Source organism: Rhinopithecus bieti, unplaced genomic scaffold (genome assembly GCF_001698545.2).
Source record: "Rhinopithecus bieti isolate Rb0 unplaced genomic scaffold, ASM169854v2 scaffold_7985, whole genome shotgun sequence".
NCBI lineage: Eukaryota > Metazoa > Chordata > Mammalia > Primates > Cercopithecidae > Rhinopithecus > Rhinopithecus bieti.
Window position 1 is genome coordinate 191603 of NW_016805762.1, and position 26069 is coordinate 217671.

The 26069-nt window shown below is 43.7% G+C and overlaps 1 protein-coding gene across 1 annotated transcript in view; it reads left to right on the plus strand.

Moving 5' to 3' along the window:
- TBC1D9 (TBC1 domain family member 9) overlaps positions 1-25894 on the plus strand; it is a 140123-nt gene extending 114229 nt beyond the window's left edge. The window contains exons 14-21 of the mRNA XM_017873643.1: positions 7236-7334; positions 7506-7574; positions 12485-12725; positions 18290-18355; positions 19178-19264; positions 22294-22368; positions 22463-22566; positions 23757-25894. Of these exons, the coding sequence (XP_017729132.1) occupies positions 7236-7334; positions 7506-7574; positions 12485-12725; positions 18290-18355; positions 19178-19264; positions 22294-22368; positions 22463-22566; positions 23757-24479 (1464 nt within the window). The 3' untranslated portion in view covers positions 24480-25894. The remainder of the gene's footprint in view (positions 1-7235; positions 7335-7505; positions 7575-12484; positions 12726-18289; positions 18356-19177; positions 19265-22293; positions 22369-22462; positions 22567-23756) is intronic.
- Positions 25895-26069: the final 175 nt, after the last annotated feature.

The window sequence follows — 26069 nt, forward strand, 5'->3', positions numbered from 1 at the left end:
CATCTGAAAGGAATGCCTGGGTCAAAACCGAATTCCCTGGATTAGTCGTTTCAAAACAGAAAGTAAAAGATACTAGAAAGGCATAGTCTTTTTTGCTGTAAACTCCAACTTAGGAAATATAATAGTTTAGAGTCCACTACATGGACTGATCTATAGAGAGGTGCTATTTATAGGGATGTCAGAAAAAATACAGGATTAATTAATATTGATTGGGATATACTTATAGTAAAAAAGTATTCATTGTTTTCCTGAAATTCAAATTTAACTGGGCATCCTGTATTTTCTATATTTTTATTCATTGAATCTGGCATCCCTAGCCAGTTATTGGGTGCCTGCTGTGCTGTGCAGCAACTCAGAAAGGTAAGGCGCTAGGAAGTTTCCCCGGGATGGAGCTAAGAGCACGAGTTCTCGAATCTGACGACCTGAGTTCAAACTTAGCTTTGCTGCTTACCAGCTGTGTAGACTTGGGCAAGTTAGTGATTTTTGCTAAACTTCGATTTCTTTGTCTCTGAAATGGGGATAGGAAGAGCACTTAATTCCTGGGATGATCATGAGGACCCCCTAAGTTCAGCAAATATTTGTTGAGCACTTACATGTGAATCAGCACTGTCCTCAGCTCATGTCCTGGTCACACAGTCTCTGCCATAGAGTAAGTGGTGATAGATTTACTAAGCAAAAACAAACAAACAAAAACAAATGCCAGGTGGTGCTAAAGGCAAGTAAGAAGGAACACAGCACAGTGAAGGGTGGGGACATACTGTTTCTCTGAGCGTTTATTGTTCTGGTGAGATGACAATTAGCAGAGACCACACTGCCATGGAGGACCGAACACAGTGCTGTCTGAGAGAAGCACAGAGTGGGCAGCCAGCAGCCGGTGCTCAGGCTGTGGCTGGCAGGGAGTCTGCATGATGCACTTGGGGAACAAGAATAGGCCACTAGAACTGATGAGTAAGAAGAGGTTGGTGGTGGCTGGCCAGAGACAACATTGTGAAAGGTGGAAAGAGCATGAAGGGCTTAGAGGCCTTGGAATTTTATCCCGAGAGAGGATGAAAAATCACTGGAATTTTAAACAAAGGAAGAGCGTTGTCTGATATTCTTACTACTGGGGGAAGATAATGATGCATTGCCTAGAGGAAGTGCAGAGATGTATTTAGAGGCTTTTGCAAGACAGGATAGTGGCTTAGGGGTAGTTAAAAGTGGAGGCCGGCAGCTGAAGCGGGCCGGGAAAGGCCGGAGAGCGCCAAGGCTTTCGGGTGCGAGGGTTCTGGTGCCCAGGGTGAGGCAGAAGTGTGACACTCGCCGGTGGGCATTGCAGTGGCCGTGGCCTGGCAGAAGGATAGTGGTGGCAGTGGCCAGCTGGGGCCTGGGCTGGCAGACCAGGAGTGCCCTCTGTCACTGAGTAATGTGAAAGGGCATAACTTAGCAGATGAAGACTGTGTGGACCCTGGGCCAGACACCAGGAATAACGGCTGCTGGGGGCCTGGCTGGACTGAGATCAGGAGAAGCTGCTCAGAGAGAGTAAGGAGCTGGTTGACCTGGCCCACCTGCACCCTACCAGCTGTGCTCCTAAGGGCCTGAACTCCAACCTCCTGGTGACCTGAGGCCGGTGCTGGCAGGCTTGGGTTGCTAGTCTATGGACCTCGCAGCCCATCTGGCCACGCACCCCTGGTTGTCCCGCTGGGCAGCACGTCCATGTGGCTTGCCGGACACCTCTAGGGCTTGGGCCCCCCATCTCTGCACTAGGGCATGGCCCCTGCGTTCCCACCCACCCTGGGGGCTCCCTGCCGTCGGCCTACCAGTTTGTCAGGGACTCCCAGTAGGGCCAGCTGTTGGTCATTCCCAGCGATCACCTGCCTCACATTGCAGAGCTGATGGAGCGAGCCATCTTGCCGCCCCTTTGCCCCGTCCTGTACTCTCCGGGCGGCAGCCCCCTGCACCACGCCCAGCAGTTGCAGCTCTTTTCGCTGCAGCACTTCCTGCAGCCACAGGAGTTCCTGTACCTGCAGCAGTGGGTGGCCCAGGCCCTGGAACTGCAAAGGAGCGCCCAGCTGGAGTGGCTGAAGGCGCAGGAGTACCGAGCAGAGATGGAGGAGAAGGCGAGCAACCGGGGCCTGGAGGCCGCGGGCAAGGCTGGCCTGGCCACCGCTGGCCCCGGGATGCTGCTGCGGAAGCCCCCGGCCTGGCCGCCGGCCCTGCGAGCATCTATGGCAAGGCGGTGAGCCTGCCGCCATCGCCCCGCGCGTCCCCCGTGGCCTCCCTGATGACCAAGGTCATCCAGCAGCTGGAGGACGTGTCCAAGCCGCCTGCCTACGCCGACCCTGCTACCCCCAGCTCCCACCCCACCAGCCCGCCACTGCCCTCCCCGCTGCCCACCCCGGGTATCACCCGCAAGGAAGAGGCCCCCGAGAATGTGCTCAAGAAGGAAGACTTGGAGATGTAGAAGGAAGCCGCATTACTTTCCAGGCCTTGTTCTCAGATATGCCGCCCAGGTACCGGTTCCAAACCTTGCCACCGCACTACGCGAGGCCCTACCCTTTCCTGGGGCAGCCCACAGCAGCCGCCAATGCGGATAGCCTGGCCCTTGCTGTGCTGTTCCCAGCTGATGGGCCCAGGTGCCTGATACTCTCGTCTGAAGACAAGCCCATCCGCCTATCCCCCTCCAAGATCCCAGAGCCGCTGCGGCAGGGCCCGGAGGAAGAGCCTCTGGCCGAGCGGGAGGCAAAGGTGGAGCTGGAGGACATGGACGAGCACCCCGCAGAGCTGCCACCTCTGGAGTTGCCGCTGCCACTGCCCGCCACGGAAACCATGGCTACCCCGAGCCCTGCAGGCGGTTGCGGAGGTGACCTGTCGGAGGCCCATGCGCTGAGTGCCACTGGGCAGGGCTGCACCGAGCCCTCCAAGTGCCCAGACTGCAGAGGGGCCTGAAGCACGCCTGGATTCCCCGGGCCGGACAGAACCCTGCATGGCCGCCCTGGACCTGGGATGGCAGCTGACACCGAGACGCTGGTGGAGGCCAAAGAGGAACCGGTGGAGGTGCCCGTGGCGGTGCCCGCGGCGGAGGCACCAACGGAGGAAGGCCTGGCCCAGGTGGCCCGGAGCGAGCCTCAGTCCAGCCTGGAAATGTCAGACTGTGATGTGCCCGCCGGGGAGGGACAGTGCCTGAGACTGGAGCCCCAGGAGGCCGTGCCTGTGCCCAGTAGCACCTGATTACCTGGAAGAGGTAAGCTCTGAGCAGTTCCTGCCCAGACTGGAAGACTCACTGGCTGGCATGAACGCCCTGGAGGCAGCCGTGGAGCTGCCCCAGGCCAGGCCTCTGCCCTCTCCAGGTGCTGCTGGAGTCCAGGCCTTGGAGAAGCTGGAAGCTGCAGAGAGCCTTGTCTTGGAGAAGAGCTTTCTGCACGGCATCACCCTGCTGAGCGAGATCGCGGAGCTGGAACTGGAGAGGAGGAGCCAGAAGATGGGAGGTGCGGAGTGGGCCCTGGTGGCGCGGCCCTGGCCCTGGTGGCGCGACCTTCACTGGAGAGCCTGCTGGCAGCCTGCAGCCACATGCTGAGGGAGGTGCTGGATGGGCCCGTGGTGGGAACCGCTCAAGAACCTGCAGCTCCCACGGGAGCTGAAGCCCACAAGAAGTACAGCTGGATGCTCAAGAAGGAGGAGCGGATGTACCCCAAAAAGTCCTCCCTGGAGGACATGGACGCCCTGGAGCTGGACTTCCAGATGCGGCTGGCCGAGGTCCAGCGCCAGTACAAGGAGAAGCAGCGCGAGCTGGTGAAGCTGCGGCGGCGCCGGGACTCCGAAGACAGGCATGAGGAGTCCCATGGAAGCTTGGCACGCAGGCCACGGAAACAGACCCATGCCCCCGAGCGCCCTGTCGCCCCCTGCAAGAGGTGGAAGAGCTGCAACAGTAGCGGAAAGCTGAGCAGCAAGTCTCTGCTGACATCAGATGACTATGAGCTCGGAGCAGGAATAAGGAAGAGACACAAAGGGCCCGAGGAGGAACACAATGCCCTCACTGGAATGGGGAAAGCCAGGGGGAGGAACCAGACTTGGTATGAATGCAAGGCCTCGTCTGACTTCATAAGTCAAATAAAGATTAAGAAGAAGAATATGGCCAGCGACCAGGAACAGTTGGCAGGCAAGCTCGACAAAGGCCCTGTCCTTCACCAAGCAGGACAAGTTGAAGTCACCCTTCAAGTTTTCGGACAGTGCTGGGGGGAAATCGAAAACTGGCCGGGGCTGCAGCAGGTACTTAACTCCTTATGACAGCCTGCTGGGCAAGGACAGGAAGGTGCTGGCCAAGGGCCTTGACCTGTCTCTGAAATCTTCCAGAGAAGGTAAACACAAAAGGGCCGCCAAACCCAGGAGGATAGGGGTGGGGTTCAAGGCCAGAGGCCAGCCCAAGTCGGCCCATTCCGCGTTTGCCTCCGAAGTGAGCAGCTACTCTTACAATACGCACTCAGAGGAAGAGGAAGAATTCCTGAAGGAGAGTGGCCCGCCCAAGGCCCCTCCAGCTAGATCCACACTGACGCCTTCCCTCCTGTGTGGCATGGTGGCAAAGAACAGCAAGGCAGCTGGCAGCCCCTAGCTGACCAGGAGGGCCTGGTGCCCATCTCTGAAACCCAAAACGGCCACCAGGAGGAAGCGGCCATTTTGTCTGCTGCTTCGAGAGGCTGAGGTGCATTCCTCCTTCAGCGACTCTTCAGAGGACTCATTTGACTAAGGTTACTAGCTCCAGACACAAAATATTTTCCGTGTTTCCTAGCGAGAGAGTGCCTGCAAGTGAGCGAGAGGGAAGCGAGTGGGCACACGGGAGAGATGGTGGGTGAGGAGGCCCGTGCGGATGGCCGCAGGAAGGCCGCCATCTGGGTTCTTGGCAGTGTAGCCTGCTGTATCAGCTAAATTATTTTTATTTTTTCTTTGATATATACTGTATCATTGTGATACTACTGCTGGCTAGCTCTTTTTGAGCTGTTATATGGACTGCTTCTGAGTCTGCATTTTCTCCACTTTCCCTCCTCTCTGTCCTCCTCCCCTACCCCGAGTTCCCTCCCGACCCCCATACTCACCTTTTCTGCCCACCCAGAGACCCCAGGCTTGGGTCGGGCTCTCTTTGGGCATGGGCCCAGTGGGGGCTTCCCGAGAAACATTTTATAAATTGAATTCTGTCGTGTGGGCATGTGACTTGATGTTTGTACTGCGATTTTGGTAATACCAAGCTTTAAAACATATTGAGTTCATTTTTACCAACAACAACGAAAAAGTGGAGGTGATAGAAATGGTTGCAAATTCCTGGGGAGTAGGTATTGATAAAGAGGTCAAAGGCTCACAAAAGCACTCTTTTAAAGCCTGTTTTAATATACTCATGTAACTGTTTACCCAGATCAAAAATAGAACATACTAGCAACACGGAAGTGCCCCTTGTGCCCCTTTCATGTCACTGTCCATCCAACCATGGTTAATACGTCTCCAGACTTCTAAAAGCATAGATTATCTTTGATTTCTTTTGAACTTGATACAAATGGAATCTCATGGAATATGCTCTTTTCTGTTTTTTTTTTTTTTTTTGCTTTGTATTATGATTGTAAGATTTAAATACATTGTTCTTTTTATTGCTGCAAAATAGTTGAATATGTGATGATATTGCCATTTATCCATTCTGTGCATGAGCATTTGAGTGGTTACTGACTTTTGGTTAATAGTGTCACTTAATATTCTAGCACATGTCTTTTGGTAAAAAAATTATATATATATAGCATATATGTATACACACACACACATATACATATGCTCTTTTGGGGGGGTATATACTTAGTAGCGGAATATGAGAATCATAAGAATGTTCAGTCGGTAGATACTGCCAGACAGATTTCCAGAACAGTTGTACCAATTGATACTGCAACCAGCAGTATATAAGAGTTTTGGTTGCACCGTATCTTTACCAACACTCGATGCTGTTTGTCAGCTTTTTCTTTATCCTTTATGCAAAAGGAAAACAAAATCTCAGGACCCCAAACTCACATTGCCAAAGGGAAAAATTATGCTTGGAAACTGAGTCTTGTAAAAAGCTGCCCTTCCTTTTGTTACTAGACATATAGCTGCAAGAAAGAAGGCCTCATGTCTCCCAAGGGGGCCTCCCTCACCCTGACAATGTAAATTAACAGCTCTTCACAGGTACAAGACCACGGAAGACTAGAAATCACCCCCACCTACTCCCCCCCCCACCCTAAGATAAGGTCATATTTATCATCTTCCCCTACTATATGTTTACTTTATCTTATGTAAAGTGCAGATTTACTGAGCGCCAGACAAATACATAGTTGACTGTTCCCTCTACCCCACCTTTTTGCGCAACATGTGATACCCATCCTCTTTTTTTTCCTTTCCCCTTTCTTCCCCCTCTTGCCCCTTTTCTCCTTTAAATATTGAAGCCCTAAAACCCTCCCTGGAAAAGTGCAAGCCACATAGCCTACTGTGACTTGCATCTCTTTCCCAGGCATTTCCTCAACCTTGGCAAAATAAACCTCTAAACTGATTGAGACCTGTCTCAGATACTTTTTTGATTTCCAAATATATTTAACTATGGCAGTCACTGCTTCCATGGGTTAAGCTTCAGATTTTAAGCGGGGTTTCTTTGTCTTTATTTTGCATCCCTAAGAGATATAAAGTCTTACATATTCTTTCTCTGCCTTCAGATAGACTGGTTTGGCTTTTGACAACAAACATTTAGGGGGTACTAAGGAGCTTGAAGAGATGGCTAGCTCACAGTGCCTGCCATCAGGAGACACATAGCATGCCTTTCTGGGCCAGATGGACAAATGCTCTTGAACCTACTGGTCAGGAGCAGGGAGCCTCACACAGGGTTGGAGGTTTCTTCCAATCTTCTAGTCTAATGGTTAGCCTTAGACCTTTCTGCTAGTTGAGAAGATTCTTTCTTTGAAGCATTTGTTCATACACAAGTAGCCTTATTTAGCGCTTCTTGACAAAATCGATGACTTAAGGAAAATACATTTGACTCTGAAATTTAATTCAACTGCTGAGCTGCCTGAGAATTTCCAGGTGTTTATTTCTAATTGCTCAGTGGCTTTAAAACAGTAACTAAAGGTGTGCTATAGGATGCCTGTCATATGAAAGGTCATTTCTTTCATGTGTCAAGAGTGCGTTGCAGGCATTCTGCAGACAGGATATTATGTGCTGTAAGAGATTTTTTCAGAGACACCAATATTGCTCCTTTCCAGAAATTTGGAACTATCCGGGCAGATTTGATTGAACAGATGAGATTCAAACAGAGACTGAAAGTGATCCAGACACTGGAGGATACTACGAAACGCAATGTGGTAAGTCTGAGAAGTAGCAGGCAGCCTTTGTTGTATTCCTTCTTCACACTCCTGCTGGCTGTGAATTCTGCCTGACAGAACTGAAAACAATTTGAAAGGGGAAAATTAGGGATGTTTCCAGCATGACACTTTTTGAGTTTGTGAAATTCATTGTGCTTAATATTTTTATAGGTACGAACCATTGTGACAGAAACTTCCTTTACCATTGATGAGCTGGAAGAACTTTATGCTCTTTTCAAGGTGAGTTTCAAAGTAAATTTATGCCCATTCAGAGGAGTAAAGCAGTTCACCTTAATAATTCAGTTAGTTCTTGATTTTTCTGTTAAATTAAGGGATAATATAAATAGGAAGCTAGAGCTGAGAGTGCAAAACTCGAGTACTTAATATGAAAATAAACATTCTTATAACCAATTTAAGTTGATGTTTTAGTTCCCTTGCACTCCATATAATATTCTAGTTGTTTACTTGAACCTAAAAAAAAGGTTATTGCTTCATAATACATATTAAAAACAATGGTGATCAAGTTTAAATTCAGCTTGAATTCTTGCAAATGGTGATTTCCTGTGTTAAGCTGTAAAAACACCCTTATATAGTTAGAATAAAGTTGTTTAAATGCCCAAGGAAAAGCATAATTGGTTAAATTTCTGTGATTTTCCTTTTATAATTCCACCTCTACCAATCTTGATTTTTTTTTTTTTTTTTGAGGTGGAGTCTATCTCTCACTCTGTTGCCCAGGGACAGCTGGGATTACAGGCACACACCACCACACCCAACTAACTTTTGTATTTTTCTTTTTTCTTTCTTTCTTTTTTTTTTTTTTTTTAGTAGAGACAGGGTTTCACCATGTTGGTCAAGCTGGTCTTGAACTCCTGACCTCCGCCTCAACCTCCCAAAGTGCTGAGATTACAGGTGTGAGCCACCACACTTGGCCCCAATCTTGATTCTTAATAAGAAAGTAAAGTATTATGGTCATAAATAAAGCAAAGTACAATTTTTTTCTTTTGGAAAAAAATATTTTTATCATAGGTATCATCAGCATCAGAGGTTAAAATGTGATAATCAACAGGAAAAAAAATTTAAAATATGCCTTTTATACAGGTGCCAATTTCATCACAGTTTCTAATTACCGTCAGAACTAAAATTTGACTGTTTTGAGAATTGCAAAGATAGTACAGGAGGAAATAGAAACGAGCATAAAAACCAGAGTTGAACACTGGTATTCTACTTCTTACGGTCAGAAAATGTGGTTGCTTAGGATTGCTCTTGCTGGTGTCGCCCACTGCCTGTTCGCCACTGGAGGGCACCGCTGTTTTATTTATGTTGGTGTCACCAGTGCCTGGTAAAGTGCACTAGTACTAATACTAGAGTCTCTGCCTTCGTAGGTGTTCCAAACGTGTGTGTTGAATTAATAGATAAATTAGTGATCAGTTATCAATATAACACAGTCCCTGCATTCTTCTGATGAGGAAACCGAAGCCCAGAAAGATGGAGGCACTCTGGGTGTCCAGGCTGCTTGGTGGTGCGCTTGGTGCAGCATCAGCATTATCAACAGAGTGGACAGCGGCGCCCTGCCAGCCTGCCTCCAGCACTTGAGGGTGCAGTCTCTGTGGTGTGCCAGCTAATGAATATTTTATTCGTACATGTTAAGCACCTGTAGCTAATTGTTCCATGTAGTGTAAGTTGGAGATCCGTAAGGCAGGAGAAAACAATGATGCAACCGAGATCAGGTTTTTAAGGGATGCTGAGGGCCAGAAGTCTTCACAGGGCATGGGGGCAGGGCCAGGATTCTTGTGGGGATCTAAATGGAAGTGGAAGTAGCAGCTGGAGGCAGCAAGAGCCTGGACAGGTAAGAGAAAGGACTGTGACAGTGTACAGAGGAGGCTGACTCGGGGAAAGCAAAAGGAGGAGGACCAGGGATGGCTGTACAGAAGTCCTGGATCTGGAGGTCATTGAAATCACATCTTTTTTTTTTCTTCTTCTTCTTCTTTGAGACAGAGTCTCATTCTGTCACCCAGGCTGGAGTGCAGTGGCGCGATCTCGACTCACTGCAGCCTCTGCCTCCTGGTTTCAAGCGATTCTCCTGCCTTGGGCTCCTGAGTAGCTGGCAGTACAGGTGCCTGCCACCACATCGGGCTAATTTTTGTATTTTTAGTAGAGATGGGATTTCACCATATTGGCCAGACTGGTCTCGAACTCCTGACCTTGTGATCTGCCTGCCTTGGCCTCCCAAAGTGCTGGGATTACAGGCATAAGCCACCAAACTCGGCCGAAGCCACATCTTAACCTGGGCACTGCTGCGCTCTCTGGTCTGTGTACCTTCAGATAACAACTGTGTCATTTGAACCCTGAGAATATGCTGAGGAAAGCACTTTTCTTATACTCAAAACCCTCTCCTAACAGTGTGTTGATAACACAAGTTCCCCAGCTCTATTGAGGACCCAGAAGAACCTGAGACTCGGTTGGTGTCAGGGATGGGACAGAGTCTCTTCTACTAAAGAATCCAATGTAAAACTTCAGTTATGGACACTTTATGGAATCGTTGTAACACTTTAATTGGCTTTCATTCATTTTCTCAAACATTTATTAAGTCATCACGATATGTTAGTCACCCTGCCAGACTTTTTAGTACTTTAAAAAGCCAATTTCTAGAGCCAGGTACAGTAGCTCATGTCTGTAATCCCAGGTACTTGGGAGGCTGAGGTGGGAGGGAGGAGTGCTAGAGCCCAGGAGTTCTAGACCAGCCTGGGCAACATAACAAGACCCATCACTAAAAAAAATATATTTTTTACATTAGCCAGGCATGGTGGCACACATTTGTAGCACAGAGGCTGACTGACTTGGGAGGATCGCTTGAGCCCGGGAGGTTGAGACTGCAGTGAGCCAGGATCACACCACTGCACTCCAGCCTGGGCAACAGAGTGAGACCCTCTTAGATTTTTTTTAAGAAAGCCCATTTCTGAGTATTTTTCTGGAGATACAAAGGATTGATGCAGTCCTCCTCCCAAGGAGCTGACTGCACAGGCTTTTGGGTAGAACTTGAGGAGAAAAGGTTAAAGAATGCACCCTAAGGCAGATATCATGGAAAATGTAGTTCAGGGGCCCTTTGCCCTTGTTTCTCTTGAACTCTTTCCAAATTAGCCCTTCTGTTTCAGTCTCTGGGCCCGTAGTCCCCCAGTGATGGTCTGTGGGCTCTCAGCAAGGAACAAGGGAGATGATCTGAAAGGCATGTTTTATCCTAATGGATGTGAGCACCATGAAAGTGCCTGCACCCACATTCAGGCCAGGTTCAGAGCAACTTGGGATGCTTAGTTAGGAGGAAATGCTTTGGGTAACCTTTGTCAACCGATGTAGCTCAGGTTAAGGGGTTCCTTCCTGGAGTATATCACCAACACCATGCTGCCCACAGAGAGGCTGCTGGGCTCCACTAATGCTCATTCAGAATACAGCTTAACCCAGCAGGCCACTCTGACCTCAGCATCTGCCTTCCTGCCTCTGACACACACTGCCTCCACCCTGCAGCCAGGAATGCAGTCCCAGAAATGCAGTCCCAAAGCCCTGCGGAACTTTGACACCGTTTCCTTTATTCTCTCAAGGTCGCCTTGCAAAAACCCTGACTGGTTCTGCTCACCACCTCTCCTTCCTCCTCTCTTCCCTACTCCCACTCCTCTTTTTAGTTTTTTCACTACAATTCCCAATAAACAATTGTGAAAAGACATTGATCTTCTCTGCTCCTTTTCTAAGGGAGAGCAAAATAGAAAGACAACATACTCACAATTGACTCTTCTCTTTTTCAGAACCCCTATGGAAAAGAGAAAGATTTTCAAAAGTGCTTTTTTTTCCTTCTTTTTTATTATTATTTTTTTAAGACAAGGTCTCTGTTGTCCAGGCTACAGTGCAGTGGCACCATCCTGGGTCACTGCAGACTTGACCTCATGGGCTCAAGCTATCCTCCCACCTCAGCCTCCCAAGTAGCTGGGACTACAGGCATGTGCCACCATGCCCAGCTACTTTTTAAACTTTTTTTTTTTTTTGTGGAGACAGGGTCACAGAATGTTGCCCAGGCTGTTCTCAAATTCCTGGGCTCAAGTGTTCCTCCTCCTGGCCTGCCAAAGTGCTGGGATTATAGGAATGAGCCACTGCACCTGGCCAAAGGTGTTTTTTTTTTTCTATTACCAAATTTATTCATGCTTATAGTGAAATATTCAGACAATACAATATGGAAAAGTAAAACGAAGTCCTCCTTTTGTGCTCCTCCTTTCTCCCCACCTGCCACCCAGAGTTAACTATAAATGCTGTGTGGGGTTGAGGGCGTTCTTTCAGAACTTTCTAGTGCATGCTTTTTTGTGTGGTCTTCCTAAAAGGAGTGGATATTTCTACCAGAGTCACCATGACCTCATGAATAAAGAGGCTGCCTTTTTTCCAAGGGCAGCAACAGGAAGCCCTTTGCTGGGTCCGATCTCTATTCTGCTTGCCGGATGGTTCCTATGCTGACAGTTTTTCTGGAGCTATTTACAGATGTGTGAAATTGGATGACCATGCACTTGTAGGTTGAATACTGTGTGACTGTGATCTTATTTATGTGATTTTGGTGAGCAGGGAAGCAGGGGATTATGTATGATACATGGGACATTACAGCGGGCATTAAGAAACCCAAAATCTCATCATGATTCTGCTTTAACTAACTGGTTGGTTGACCTCATGTGAGCCACATAAAGTCTGGACTTTACTATTGTCACCTAGAAAACAAGGTGGTCACATTACCTAAATTCCTGTCTTTTTCAAGTAGCATTCTATTTAAGCTAAAAAATTTCTTTCTCTTTATAGGAGTTAGTTCTAAAATGTATGCGAGTGTGTAGGTAAGAGGGAAGAGAATGTGGTGGGGGAGAGTTCCCTTTCTTTCTTCACCTACACCCAGTAATTGCAGACCTTCCGGGTGTAAATTGCAGAAATGGTTGGTGTGGAGGCGGTGAAGGGCTGGTCAAGTGGAGGTGTGTGTAGAACTAAGAGACCAAGGGGGCCCTGAGGCTATAGCCCTGCCTCAGGGGATGCACACAGATTGACTTAAAGCGCTTTCCAAACTGGAGGACGGCCTTTTCTGTCTGGTATTTGCTGCAAAAGAAGATCCCCAGTGATCATCCATTCTTTTTCAGGCAGAACATCTCACCAGCTGCTACTGGGGCGGGAGCAGCAACGCGCTGGACCGGCATGACCCCAGCCTGCCCTACCTCGAACAGTATCGCATTGACTTTGAGCAGTTCAAGGGGATGTTTGCTCTTCTCTTTCCTTGGGCATGTGGAACTCACTCTGACGTTCTGGCCTCCCGCTTGTTCCAGTTATTAGATGAAAATGGAGACTCTTTGATTAACTTCCGGGAGTTTGTCTCTGGGCTAAGTAAGGACGTGGTACTATTGCATGAGTTGGGATGGGATGACGGAGCTGTGCCCAGTGTCGCCCATGCTGCCCTCAGGGCTACAGAAGCACAAGGGGAAGTTTGCAAACTGATTATAAAATGTGTTTTTCACGAACATCGTATATGGATAAATTGTTGCCTCTACATCAGACAGCCCTCAACACTAGTTAAAAATACATTATTAGAGAAGTCACAAGACAATGAAATGTCAGCATAATCACTGAAACCACAGACAGATAATTTTACAAGAGACAGATGTTTGGGTTGGTGGATTACTTTTATTTGACCAAAAAAACCCAGAATATTTTATTGAATATATTATATGTAATTGCATAAAACATCTATTTCATCATAAAGTTTATATGTAATTTCATAGTTTCATAAAACATTATGAAATGTTTTTAATAAAGTAGCACCACAGCAGCCCCGCAGCCTAAATGGAAGTCTTTTCTCTCCCTTTTGCTGGGAGGAGGGACTTCCCAGCAGGAGCAGGCCCAGCCTCACCCCACACCTCACCACAGCATGAGGGCAGCTACCCATCAGCTCCCTGTCTGGCTTGCTCACTGCCCTACATATGACTGCCTTTTTGGACTCTTGTTCCTTTTATAACTGGGCACAAAAGCTGCATGGTAGTGGAGCCTGGCCCACCTGACGTAAGGTTGAGAGTATAGCAGGCATTATGCCAGAATGAGGTAAGAACAATTTTTTTTAAATTCTAATTGTGCTACTCTATGACCTTGGGCCATATGCTTTAAAAAGAAGTACCCAAGGAAGGAGAAAATGTCAGGCATAGAGCCAGCATTTCTAAAGAACATCTTTAATCTCTAAGAGTTATATCTAGAAGACATAAAGGCCAGAGGAAGCTGATGGTTTTTTATTAAAAAGGGAAGGGATGTAGGTAAGGTTCTTTGAGGTTAAAACAAAAATTGTGTAAAGCGCTCATCTATACGCTTAAAAGAGGAGACATGGGAGAACTCAACGTTTATTTAGAGTGCAGATACTGTTGTGATACTTTAGAACTTTTACTATATTAATCCAAACAGCAGCTCTTAGGTGTAATAATGACAGTAATAGCTGACATTTATACAGCATTTATTCCATGCCTGACACTACCCTAATGCTTTTTATGTGCACAATTCATGTGCATTTAATTTGTCTAAGGGCATGCAACTATAAAGTTTGTGTTTGATACCAAGTACCCAAGAGGCACAGTTTGTGCTGTTACTCTTATGCTTCATTACCTACCTGCTTGCTACTATTATCTCCATATTTAGCTAAACAAATAGAAGCTCAGAAAAGTTAAAGTAACTTGTTGGAACATTAATTTTTAGCAAACCAGTAAATATCTGTTATTGAACTGAATTGAGAGGCACAGCTAATACATGCTGGACCCAGGATTCAGCCAAGGGCTATCTGTCCTGAAAGCTTATCCTTTTCTCACTACTCTCTACTCAGGATAATAAAAGGGCGTTTTTTAGGAAGAAGGAGGCAGTATTAATTTTTAATTACACAAGTGATATATAAGTACAGTGTGCTTTTTAAAAACATGGCACAAATCAGATAATGCTAAAGACCTCTTCGACCCTATGCTAATCTTTTTTACTTCCAAGGTAATTACTGATTGTCATATAGGTATCCATCAAAAGAGATATTAAAAAAAATACCTTTGGGCAAAATAAAGAGGAGACAAAAGAGACAGGTTCTACATGTAGAAAGTGACAGAAATAAACAAAATATTTAATTTACTTAAATTTAGTCAACTCCAGTAAAGAGAATACTTTTTAAAATCTTCAAGAAGGAAAAAGCAGCTTGAAGTCCAGCATAGAGAAAACACTGGAAAAGAATATTTAGACTTCAAAATGCAGTTGAGTTCCTGGGCAAAGTAAACTATACCCCAGATTAGTGGGAGAACTCTCAGATGTGATTGCAGAGCTGTTGTCAGTTACTTTGGTCAGTTATAGTTATGGAGATGGGCAAGTCAAGCAGAAATTAGAAATTCTGTCTGTGTTTAAAGGAACTAAAGAATGGGCCGGACCCTGTGGCTCATGCCTGTAATCCCAGCACTTTGGGACGCCGAGGTGGGCGGATCACTTGAGGTCTGGAGTTCAAGACCGTCCTGGCCATCATGGTGAAACCCTGTCTCTACTGAAAATACAAAAATTAGTCAGGCGTAATGGCAGGTCCCTATAATCCCAGCTACTCAGGAGGCTGAGGTGCGAGAATCACTTGAACCTGGGAGGCAGAGTTTGCAGTGAGCAGATATCGTGCCACAGCACTCCAGCCTAGATGACAGAGTAAGACTCCATTTCAAAAAAAAAAAAAAGAAAACTAAAAAATGAATTCCGAAAAACATGTATCAGTAATTTTATATCAATCCCCGGAGAGATCGCTCTAGAAATTACTGAACAGATAGATGGTGTTTGTGGAATTAGAAATGAGGGGTTTCAGGCCAAGGCAAGTGGATCACGATGTCAGGAGATCGAGACCATCCTGGCTAACACAGTGAAACCTGTGTCTACTAAAAATACAAAAAATTAGCTGGGCGTATTGGCAGGCACCTGTAGTCCCAACTGATTGGGAGGCTGAGGCAGGAGAATTGCTTGAACCCGGAAGGCGGAGGTTGCAGTGAGCTGAGATTGCGCCACTGCACTCCAGCCTGGGCAACAGAGCAAGACTCCCATCTCAAACAAAGAAATGAGGAGTTTCTGTCAGAAGCCATAAATTAGCTGTATCTCTTTTTTCCAACAGTGTGGCTGAAACTTATTGTCTATAAACATAGCATAATGAGTTGTGATGCAGCGGGTCATTGGATAAATAATTCATTATCAATGGAAAAGGCAAAAGTATATGGAAATTGGTGATTGTGTAACTGGCTGAACACTGCACCCAAAAGTGGGATGGGTAATAAATTCATTTCAACTGAGAGAGCATTCACTAGTACCGTTGGGCCCAGTATTTGGATTCTTTGTGCTTGCATCCTTATTTGCACGATAGAGTTAACCATCAAAACTAAATGAAACAATTCAAGTAAAGTTCCTAGAAGAGTGTCTGGCTAAAAAAATGTCAGTTATGATTGTCACTATGATTATTACTCATTCTCCTCTACCACACTCAGCAGGCACCTTGAACCATGAAGGCAAAGAACACTTACTTACTGAATGGGTGGGGCCACATGAAGGCAGAATAGAGAGCCAATATGTTAGGTGACCAAAGTAGGTTTTTAAAAATTGTGATAGCGAGAAATTGTAACTGAACCCAGGTTTGGCTGCTCACCGCTTGAAAAACAAACTCAGGAGATGAGAGTTTTTTGGGTGGGAGGAAAAGCAGGTTTATTCTGAGAGCCAGCAAATTGCGCAAATGGCAGACTAGCATCCTAAACTACCATCTTAAGTCAGTACAGATTTTAGGCTCTTTTTGTGTTAAGGGCAGGGGAATGAGAAGCAATTGGGATCAAGAGGTGACAGACAGCACAGACATCTGGGCATCTGCAGGGGTCCGAGAAGTTTGGGAACTTCTTTGTCTTCAGTCAGATTATAATGCTACTATGAATCTTTAACAAAACAGTTTTTTGCACACTTCTCCTTCAATTTCAGAGTTAATTTTTTAAAACTACATGATTGCTGTTTTTGCATATTATCTTAGTGCTCTAAAATTATCCTAGCCTACATGAAGGTAAAGGTCCCTTAAACAAAACTTGAATTAGTTATGTTCTTTTGCTGTTTCACTGTTGCAAAATGATTGGCAGAAAAACAGATTTTGGTAAGGATAAATATAAGTTCTACATTTAAAGAAATAATTGTTAAAAGAACTAGCTAGGATGTCTGCATGTAGTATAATAATAGTTTCCTGCATGGAATCTAGAGTCAGACAAATCCAGGTTCAAATCCTGGACCTGTCACTTACTTATGAACCTTGAACAAATTACTTAACCTGAATAAGCCCAATTTTTCTTATCTGTAAAATAGGAGTAATAATTGTGCCCATTTTATAGAATTGTTATGAGATATAAGTGGGATTATACATATGAAGTAATTGGCACAGGGCTTAACACAGAGTGGATGGTTAATGTCTGTCATTATTTTCATGATTAGTTTTATTAATCATGCAAACATCTGGGGTTTTAGTTAACCATGTGATCATTAAGAGTGTGAACAGTTGAATTCACACTTAGGCTATACTAATGGAAGAGTCAGGAACAGTTCCACTATTTCCTGGAGTGGCCAAGAGGCTTCTGAACTCATTCCAGAGGGATATTGATTGAGAAATTAACACATAAGGCAGATGTGGATCATAATAGGGAAGGATATACATATCACATCAGATGAGAAAATTAAAAAAATGGGAGAGATCTAATCTGAGAAGATAAAGTTGCCCCAAAAGCATAAGCTTAAAGAAGACAGGACAGCTGTTCTTAAAATCTGAAGGATTGTTGTGTGGAAGAGATGAGACACCCATTTTGTTTGGCTTTAAAGAGTGGGATAAGAGAAAGAGAAGTAGTTCCAAACCATTTTTGAGTCATGGGCTCTTTGAGATCTGATAAAGACTATGGACATTTTCCTTCCCCAAAGTAACATATGCACATAAATAAAATTTTGCATTTTGAGGGGTTCATGGACTTCATAAAGTTGAGACTACAGGTTTTAAGGGTCATTAGACTAAAAATTACAGAAGAACTTTCAGTATTTAAAGAATATAGCTTGGAACTGAATGCCTCTGGTTGTACTGAGTTCCCCATCTTTGAGAGTGTTTCAGCAGATGCTGGAGTCCTGTCTCATAGGGGTGTGTGAGAGGAGATCCTACATTAAGTGGAAGGTCAGACAAGATAACCCCTAAGGTCCCTTCCAACCCAGATTCTATGATTCCTATTTTTCTTCTTTTTCCAAATCTCATTTATCTTTAGGCACTCTGAGAATATGTATTTACAAAGGATTTTCTGGTTCTAACAATAAATATGGACTTTGAGGGGCAAAGCAACAGGATTCTTCTGATTGAAGCTATGGTGATATAATGACAGATAGGTTCAGACAAATTAAGGAAATAGGAGCTCAAAAACAATTAAAAAGGATTTCTGGAATGAGTAATTTGGAATGATATCAAACACATCTTGAAATTATTTCTGAACTCTTAATAGTTATTTAAGATGTTGTGACCCAATCACATGACCTTTCTCATTACTAAAGCTAGTTTGTTAGGTGCCAGGCACTCTTCTAGGTGCTTTATATGTTTTAACACTTTTAGTTCTGACATTTCATGGAGTCCTGACATCAAGATCACTGGTAGAATCTTCTAGTACCATCTCACCTTACAGAGGGGAAACCGAGGTACAGAGAGTTTAACTCTCCCAAGAGTACATAGTACATGCAGAGGATTTGAAACCAACCATCCTGGTTCCTGAGCTCTTAACCCAAATAGGTCCTGGCCAGGCCTTTCACCATGCAGTGTCTTGGTTGCAATGTGTATGAAGTAGACTTTTTAGGGGAATACTAGGCCTGGAGATTACTAGCACATGTGATACATTTCACATTGGTACTTATGTGACTTCTAGGTGCTGCATGCCATGGGGATCTCACAGAGAAGCTCAAACTCCTGTACAAAATGCACGTCTTGCCTGGTGAGTGAGCTACATGGAGCACTACATGTGTCTGTAACCATGACCTGGCTTGAAGTCTCTTTTTTAGGTGTAACCTGATTGTCCTCTTTTTGATATACACAGTCATTCATGAGTCACTAAGAACTAACGGAACCATGACAATTTCCATAAGTTCTTGAATCAGCATGCACTTGATTATATGGTCATTTACCTGTGTGAAGAGTGAGTTGTGGTAACAGAAAAGAGCAGGCAGGCATCTGCAAGAGAAAGAATAAATAGCACTTGGTAACACCTGGGATACAAGGATTGTGAGAGAGAAAAGGAACGTAGGAACATTGACAGGAACAAGTGGGGAAAACGGTGAGGTTTTGAGTTCAATTTTAAACAAGGTTGGTACCAGCTGGGATCTATCTAGCAAATACTTTTAAAAATGAGATGAAATTGACACTAACAGTAGAGGTAGGATAAAACTAGATTTGGGAATTCTCTTTATAGCATACGGTTTCCTAAAATTTTGTTGATAAAGCGTTATTCCATACAACTTGGAAAATTGTTCATACCACAGAAAATATGAAGGAACACTTTGGTGTGGGGTTGTTAAAAGGGAAGATGGAGTTAGAAAGGGAGTGACCCCTTCCACTAAGGTTTAGAGACAGTAGCCACTCAAGGCCCCCCAGTGATGTGACCACTAAGGTTTAGAGGCAGTAGGCACTCAACGCCCCATCCCACCTTCGTAACTTTAGCCTTTCATCCCCACTTATGTCATTTCATTTAATGATTAAGCATACTTTCACTGGTTCATGGCCCTACCAATATGAGAATTATGTTTCCTCCCCTCCCTAGAGCCATCCTCTGATCAAGATGAGCCAGATTCTGCTTTTGAAGCAACTCAGTACTTCTTTGAAGATATCACCCCAGAGTGTACACATGGTAAGTGACTTTTCTCACCAAAGATACTATATTTGTTTTCTACGGAGCCCTCCGTTATTGGAAAAAGACTTTCCTCCAAAGCTAGTCAATCAAAGATGTATGTAAATAAGGTTGCCTAATTGGTTACTTTCCTTTCCAATTTTTGAGATTAAGCAACTATTGGGCAGCAGGTACCTCGGCCCACTGAAGGAACTATGTACATTATTTCCCAGTAGATTAGGACACTTGTGTCCTGTAGAGTTATATGCTTTGCTGCCCTCTCTCTGCTAGGATCAGCCTCATTAATAATAATATCCTGTTAGGCAGCCATCCAGAATTGGAACTAGCATTTCTGTCAGAAAGCATTCTCTTATATCTGTGTTTGCTCTGTAGCAGAAATTAGCAAACTATGGGCCAGGGGCCAAATCCAGCCCACCACCTAGGTTTTATAGCCTGTGAACTAAGAATGGTTTTTTACAGTTTTAAATGGTTTTTAAAAATCAAAAGTAAAATATTTTTGCCACATGAAAAGTATATGAAATAGAAACTTCAGTGCCTATAAATAGGTTTGTTGGAAGACAGCCAAGCTCATTTATATATGTATTGCCTATGGCTGTTTTCATGCTGCGGAATTGAGTGGCTAAAACAGAGACAGTATGACCTACAAAGCCTAAAGTATTCACTGTGTGGTCCTTTACAGAAGATGTATGCTGAACCCTGCTCTCCATGGACGATAGGTCTACAAAGATGTGATTCAACTCATATATGTCTCCAAATTTATATATTAAGTCATATACTGTTTTGTCTTACATTAATCTAGCATTGTCTTTTGGCTTGCTACTGTAGTAAGTTACCCACCTTCTAATTCATCATTAGGTCAACTTTATCAACTCACCTAAGTCCAAAAGTAAATGTAGGCTTCTCCTGGGTTCTTTTGCCTCTTAAGTTTTGCCATCCCCAGATAAGCACAATATAGAGCTGCTTTTAGACTGTAAGCACCAAAGTGATTTTTGTAGAGGGAGTAAGCCAGGCTCAGTCTTATGACTGGCAATACAAGTTGAGGGTAGGAGCTTTGGACAGAACACTAGCTATGTATATTGTTATCTAGGTGAGTGCAGGGGGGTTCCCATGTGAGCCTCAGTTTCCTTGTGTGGAGAATGGAGATGACACTATCATATTGGGTGTAATTAGGACCTAATAAGATAATGTAATAAGACTTTTTGCATAGTGCCTTAGTGCATCGTATGTAGTCTTAATATTATATATTGAAAGAATGACAAAAACTGCAATTACTTTTCACCAACCTAATATCATTAGCAGTCACATTCTAGCTACAAAATGTTCACACATTTCTTAGTAGACATTCATCTCAGAAAGGGAGTCTCTTGTTTTAGAAATGCTTCAGGAATTGTCACATGCCAATAGCGTGTAATATCATTGAAAGATGCTTTTTGAAGAAGGTTTTCCAATGCCAAAAGTACTATTGCTTTGCGTGAAAATGTTTAAGATACAGGTAAAATAAGTAAGCCAAAGCTGTCTTAAAATCTTACTGTAGAAAGATAACTAATAACTAACCTTGAAATATTTCAATTTTGTTTTCAAATTATACACAAATTCTATATATCTATAACTGGAGTCAAACTACCTATACAGTTTTGTAACCTGCTTTTTTTTTTACTTAAAATCCAGTGAGAATATTACTTTGTCATTAAAATTTCTTTGAAAACGTGGTTTTTAGATGGCTATATAGTATCCACTGCATGGACTTACCATACATTAAATATTTTTTAAATATCTACTTGTTTCCTACATCATTTGCAACATTCAGAGGGGAGGAATTTCCCAACGATATATAGTACACTTTCCTCACTGTGTCTTCAAAGCTGCTGAGATTACCTTGACCCATAGTATAGTGAAGGCCACATATCTGGCTGACCAGCCAGCTTTGGGTGGTTGAGGAAGTGCTGGAATGCACCCTAACAGCCAACAAAGTGCATGGGAAACTGAGGGCATTGTACACCTCTCTGTTTTGAAGTCCCTGTGTGCCCTGTAATGTCTTGTTTTAAGAAGACGAAACAGTTATAAGTGGGTTCCTTAAAAGTCTTATTTTTGAAGTACCAAATTATAAATCTGAAGTAGTTTTATAGCATATAACATTTTAGCAAAAATAATTTTTTTCTCTCTTCTACCAACATAGATTTTAATTTCCTTGAAAGAGTGAATTACTGATCTTTTGCAGGGTCTGGCAAAAAAATCAGTCTCATATATGCAAAGTTAAATGATAATATAGAAAAGACAGGAGAGAAATCAACATTCATGGGGGCAAGCACTACCATTTTTTAAGTGCTGAAGTCTATGTGGCATTATCCCATTAATTTTTTTTTTTTTGAGATGGAGTTTTGCTCTAGTTGCCCAGGCTGGAGTGCAATGGCACCATCTCTGCCCACTGCAACCTCTGCCTCCTGGGTTTAAGTAATTCTCCTGCCTCAGTCTCCCGAGTTGCTGGGATTACGGGCACATGCCACCACATCCGGCTGATTTTTGTATTTTTAGTAGAAACAGGGTTTTACCATGTTGGTCAGGATGGTCTCGAACCCCTGACCTCAAGTGATCTGCCCACCTCAGCCTTCCAAAGTGTTGGGATTACAGGTATGAGCCACAGTGGTTGGCCCTCCATTAATTTTTTATTGTACACTGAACCCAAGCTGTGAGAAAGAATTCTGCAGAGGTCCTTTATCTGGAGATAGTGTTGTCAAATAAAATAATGGGACATGTAGTAAAATTTGAATCTCAGATATAAAATAATTTTCTTAATACAAGTATGTCCCCTCTAATGACAGGGTTACACTTATCCCCCCAAAAAATTTGTTGTTTGTCTGAAATTGAAATTTAACTGAATGTTTTATTTTGTTTTGGGGAGTTTTTTGTTTGTTTGTTTGCTAAATCAGGCAACCCTACCTAGAGAGTCTTCTATTTTCCACTACAAATGCTAATTCCATGGTCATATTATATAACATTCTACTTTTTTCTTCTGAACTATTTCTTGGTAGTTGTTGGATTGGATAGCAGAAGCAAACAGGGCGCAGATGATGGCTTCGTTACAGTGAGCCTAAAGCCGGACAAAGGTACGGATATTCTCTTCTATATGTTTACCTTCTTGCTGGTTGTACACTTGTTTTTTGGCCTGTAAGCACTTACTTCTTGACATTTGGGTTGTAGGGAAGAGAGCAAATTCCCAAGAAAATCGTAATTATTTGAGACTGTGGACTCCAGAAAATAAATCTAAGTCAAAGAATGCAAAGGATTTACCCAAATTAAATCAGGTAAGTGCTTAAAGTTCAAATCATTCACTTCAAACCTGGTCGCTCTTTTTTCTATGACTGAAAAGTCATCCATAAATGTGGACTCAGTGCCCCTCAAAAATAATAACTTTGGGACAGTTAATTAGTATCTGTTTGGACATATTTTGTGCATATGTATTTATACATCAAAAATATGCTCCATTGTGAGAGAATGACTTCCTCAGAGGAAATGTGAACCACAACATATTCCATTTCGAGAGGAAATGTATCTTATTCCAATCATTAAAAATACCCTCAGATACTCGAAAGACAAGCACATGCTGTTTTCAGATCACTGTGCTTAGCTATAAAGGCGTCTGCACATTTTCCTTAAAAACCTGGTGAAATGAGGAAGAAAAAAACAATATAAAGAATTATAGGCTGAAAATGCTAAGTTTTGTAATCAGAGAACAGAAATCATCTGGGTGGAGACTGAAAGCATTAACGCATTACTTCTGTCCGGGGAGATGGGGCATGTGTCGTGGGAGGAGGGATTGGAGCTTACCTTGGAAAAATTGAGGTGCATGCTAAAGTGTGTAGACATGAGAAGAGATGAGTCTCAGATTTCCTTAAGATGTTTCAAAAGGAAAAAGAGAACAAGAAAAAAGTTACTGAGACAAATGTATGACATAGTCCTTCTTGACTCTAGGTGAGCTGTACATGGATATTTACTTTTTCATTCCGACTTTCATAGATGTTTGAAATTTTTCAAATTAAAAAAATGGGAAAATAAGCTGGGTGTAGTGGCTCACGCCTGTAATTCCAGCACTTTGGGAGGCCAAGGCAGGAGGATCACTTAGCCCAGGAGTACAAGACCAGCCTGGGTAAAATGGCGAAACCCTATCTCTACAAAAAATGCAAAGATTAGCGGAGCATAGGCTGAGGTGGGAGTATCACGTGAGCCCAGGAGGTTGAAGCTGCAGTGAACCGTGATTGCACCACTGTACTCCAGCCTGGGCGACAAAGAGAAACCCTGTCTCAAAAAGAAATAAAAGTTAAAAATTAAAAATGGAAACATCAATAAGAGACTTTAAACATGTCCATCCTGCCTAGGCGGAGGACTTTCCAGGGATCTTTAGGCATTCCCATTTAAATGGCTTTTCAGTCCACTTCAGTCCTGCCTCTCTGCTCCCTGAAGATTTCACATTGTGTTTTTCCAAATCTTTTTTCAGGGGCAGTTCATTGAACTGTGTAAGACAATGTATAACATGTTCAGCGAAGACCCCAATGAGCAGGAGCTGTACCATGCCACGGCAGCAGTGACCAGCCTCCTGCTGGAGATTGGCGAGGTCGGCAAGCTGTTTGTGGCCCAGCCTGCAAAGGAGGGCGGGAGCGGAGGCAGTGGGCCGTCCTGCCACCAGGGCATCCCAGGCGTGCTCTTCCCCAAGAAGGGGCCAGGCCAGCCTTACGTGGTGGAGTCTGTTGAGCCCCTGCCAGCCAGCCTGGCCCCCGACAGCGAGGAACACTCCCTGGGAGGACAAATGGAGGACATCAAGCTGGAGGACTCCTCGCCCCGGGACAACGGGGCCTGCTCCTCCATGCTGATCTCTGACGATGACACCAAGGACGACAGCTCCATGTCCTCATACTCGGTGCTGAGTGCCGGCTCCCACGAGGAAGACAAGCTGCACTGCGAGGACATCGGAGAGGACACGGTCCTGGTGCGGAGTGGCCAGGGCACAGCGGCACTGCCCCGGAGCACCAGCCTGGACCGGGACTGGGCCATCACCTTCGAGCAGTTCCTGGCCTCCCTCTTAACTGAGCCTGCCCTGGTCAAGTACTTTGACAAGCCCGTGTGCATGATGGCCAGGATTACCAGTGCAAAAAACATCCGGATGATGGGCAAGCCCCTCACCTCAGCCAGTGACTATGAAATCTCTGCCATGTCCGGCTGACACGGACGCCTTCCCGGGGGAGTGGGAGGACAGGGAGGGGAGGGACTTTTTTATGTTCTTCTGTGTTGAGTTTTTTTTTTCTTTCTTTCTTTTAAATTAAATATTTATTAGTACCTGGCTTGAAGCCTAGTGTTTTCATAATGTAATACAATGAAAACTGTTGGAGAAATATTTAAACACCTCAATGTAGGTACAGTACACTCTTGTTTCGGGGAGGGGATTTACCAGAATACAGTTTATTTAGTGAATTCTAAAAAACAGATGAATCTGTCAGTGATATGTGTGTATTATAACTTATTAATCTTGCTGTTGAGCTGTATACATGGTTTAAAAAATAGTACCGTTTAATGCTAAGTAAGGAAGCAGTCATTTGTGTATTCAGGCTTTTAAAATAAAATTAGAGCTATAAGGAAAATGAAAAGCCACAAATACAAGACTGTTCTTAAATGGAAGGCATCGTCAGCGAGGGTAAATCCTATACCACTTTAGGAAGTATTAAAAATATTTTTAAGATTTGAAATATATTTCATAAAAGTCCTCTATTCAAAATCATATTCCACAGATGTTCCCCTTCAAAGGGAAAACATTTGGGGTTCTAAACAGTTATGAAAGTAAGTGATTTTTACATGATTCCAAAATAACACTTGTATTTGATCAATTTAGACAGATACCAGACCAATTTTGCATTTAAGAAATTGTTCTGATTATTTACATCAACTCATTGGAATTCAGTGAAAAGTAACAGTCTTTTGTCACAGAGAATCTGAAAGTAGCAGCAAAGACAGAGGGCTCATGACAGGTTTTGTTTTGCTTTGCTTTTGTTTTGAAAGAGTAAAAGTACTGATGTTTCTGATACTGGATGTTTAGCTTCTTACTGCAAAAAGAAAGCATAAGTAAAACAGTCAACTTTACCATTTCCGTATTCTCCATAGATTGAAAAAATTTATACCACATATCGCATATGACCATCTTTCCATTAAATCAATGTAGAGATAACGTAAACTGAAAAAAAAATCTGCAAGATAATGTAACTGAATGTTTTAAAAACAGAACTTGTCACTTTATATAAAAGAATAGTATGCTCTATTTCCTGAATGGATGTGGAAATGAAAACTAGCGCACCTGCACTTTGAATTCTTGCTTCTTTTTTATTACTGTTATGATTTTGCTTTTTACAGATGTTGGACGATTTTTTCTTTCGATTGTTGAATTCATAATCATGGTCTCATTTCCTTTGCTTCTTTGGAATATTCCTTTCAACACATTCCTTTATTTTATTATACATTGTGTCCCTGTTTTAGCTATTGCTGCTGTTTTTTATTCTGTTTACAGGATGATTTTTAAACTGTCAAATGAAGTAGTGCTAACCTCAAGTAGGCTAAATGTGAACAAATAAAATACATCAAATACTCAGATATAGCTTTTTATCTTTGTGTTTGAGTTCCTGCCTAAGGCAATAACATTATTCTTTTCACAACTTTTGCAGGGGAAATTGTATTCGGCAACCATTTTGATTAAATAAATTTTGTAGGCAAACATATAGAGACAAATACAATTTGTAGTATATCAATGACTATATTTAAAATAAGG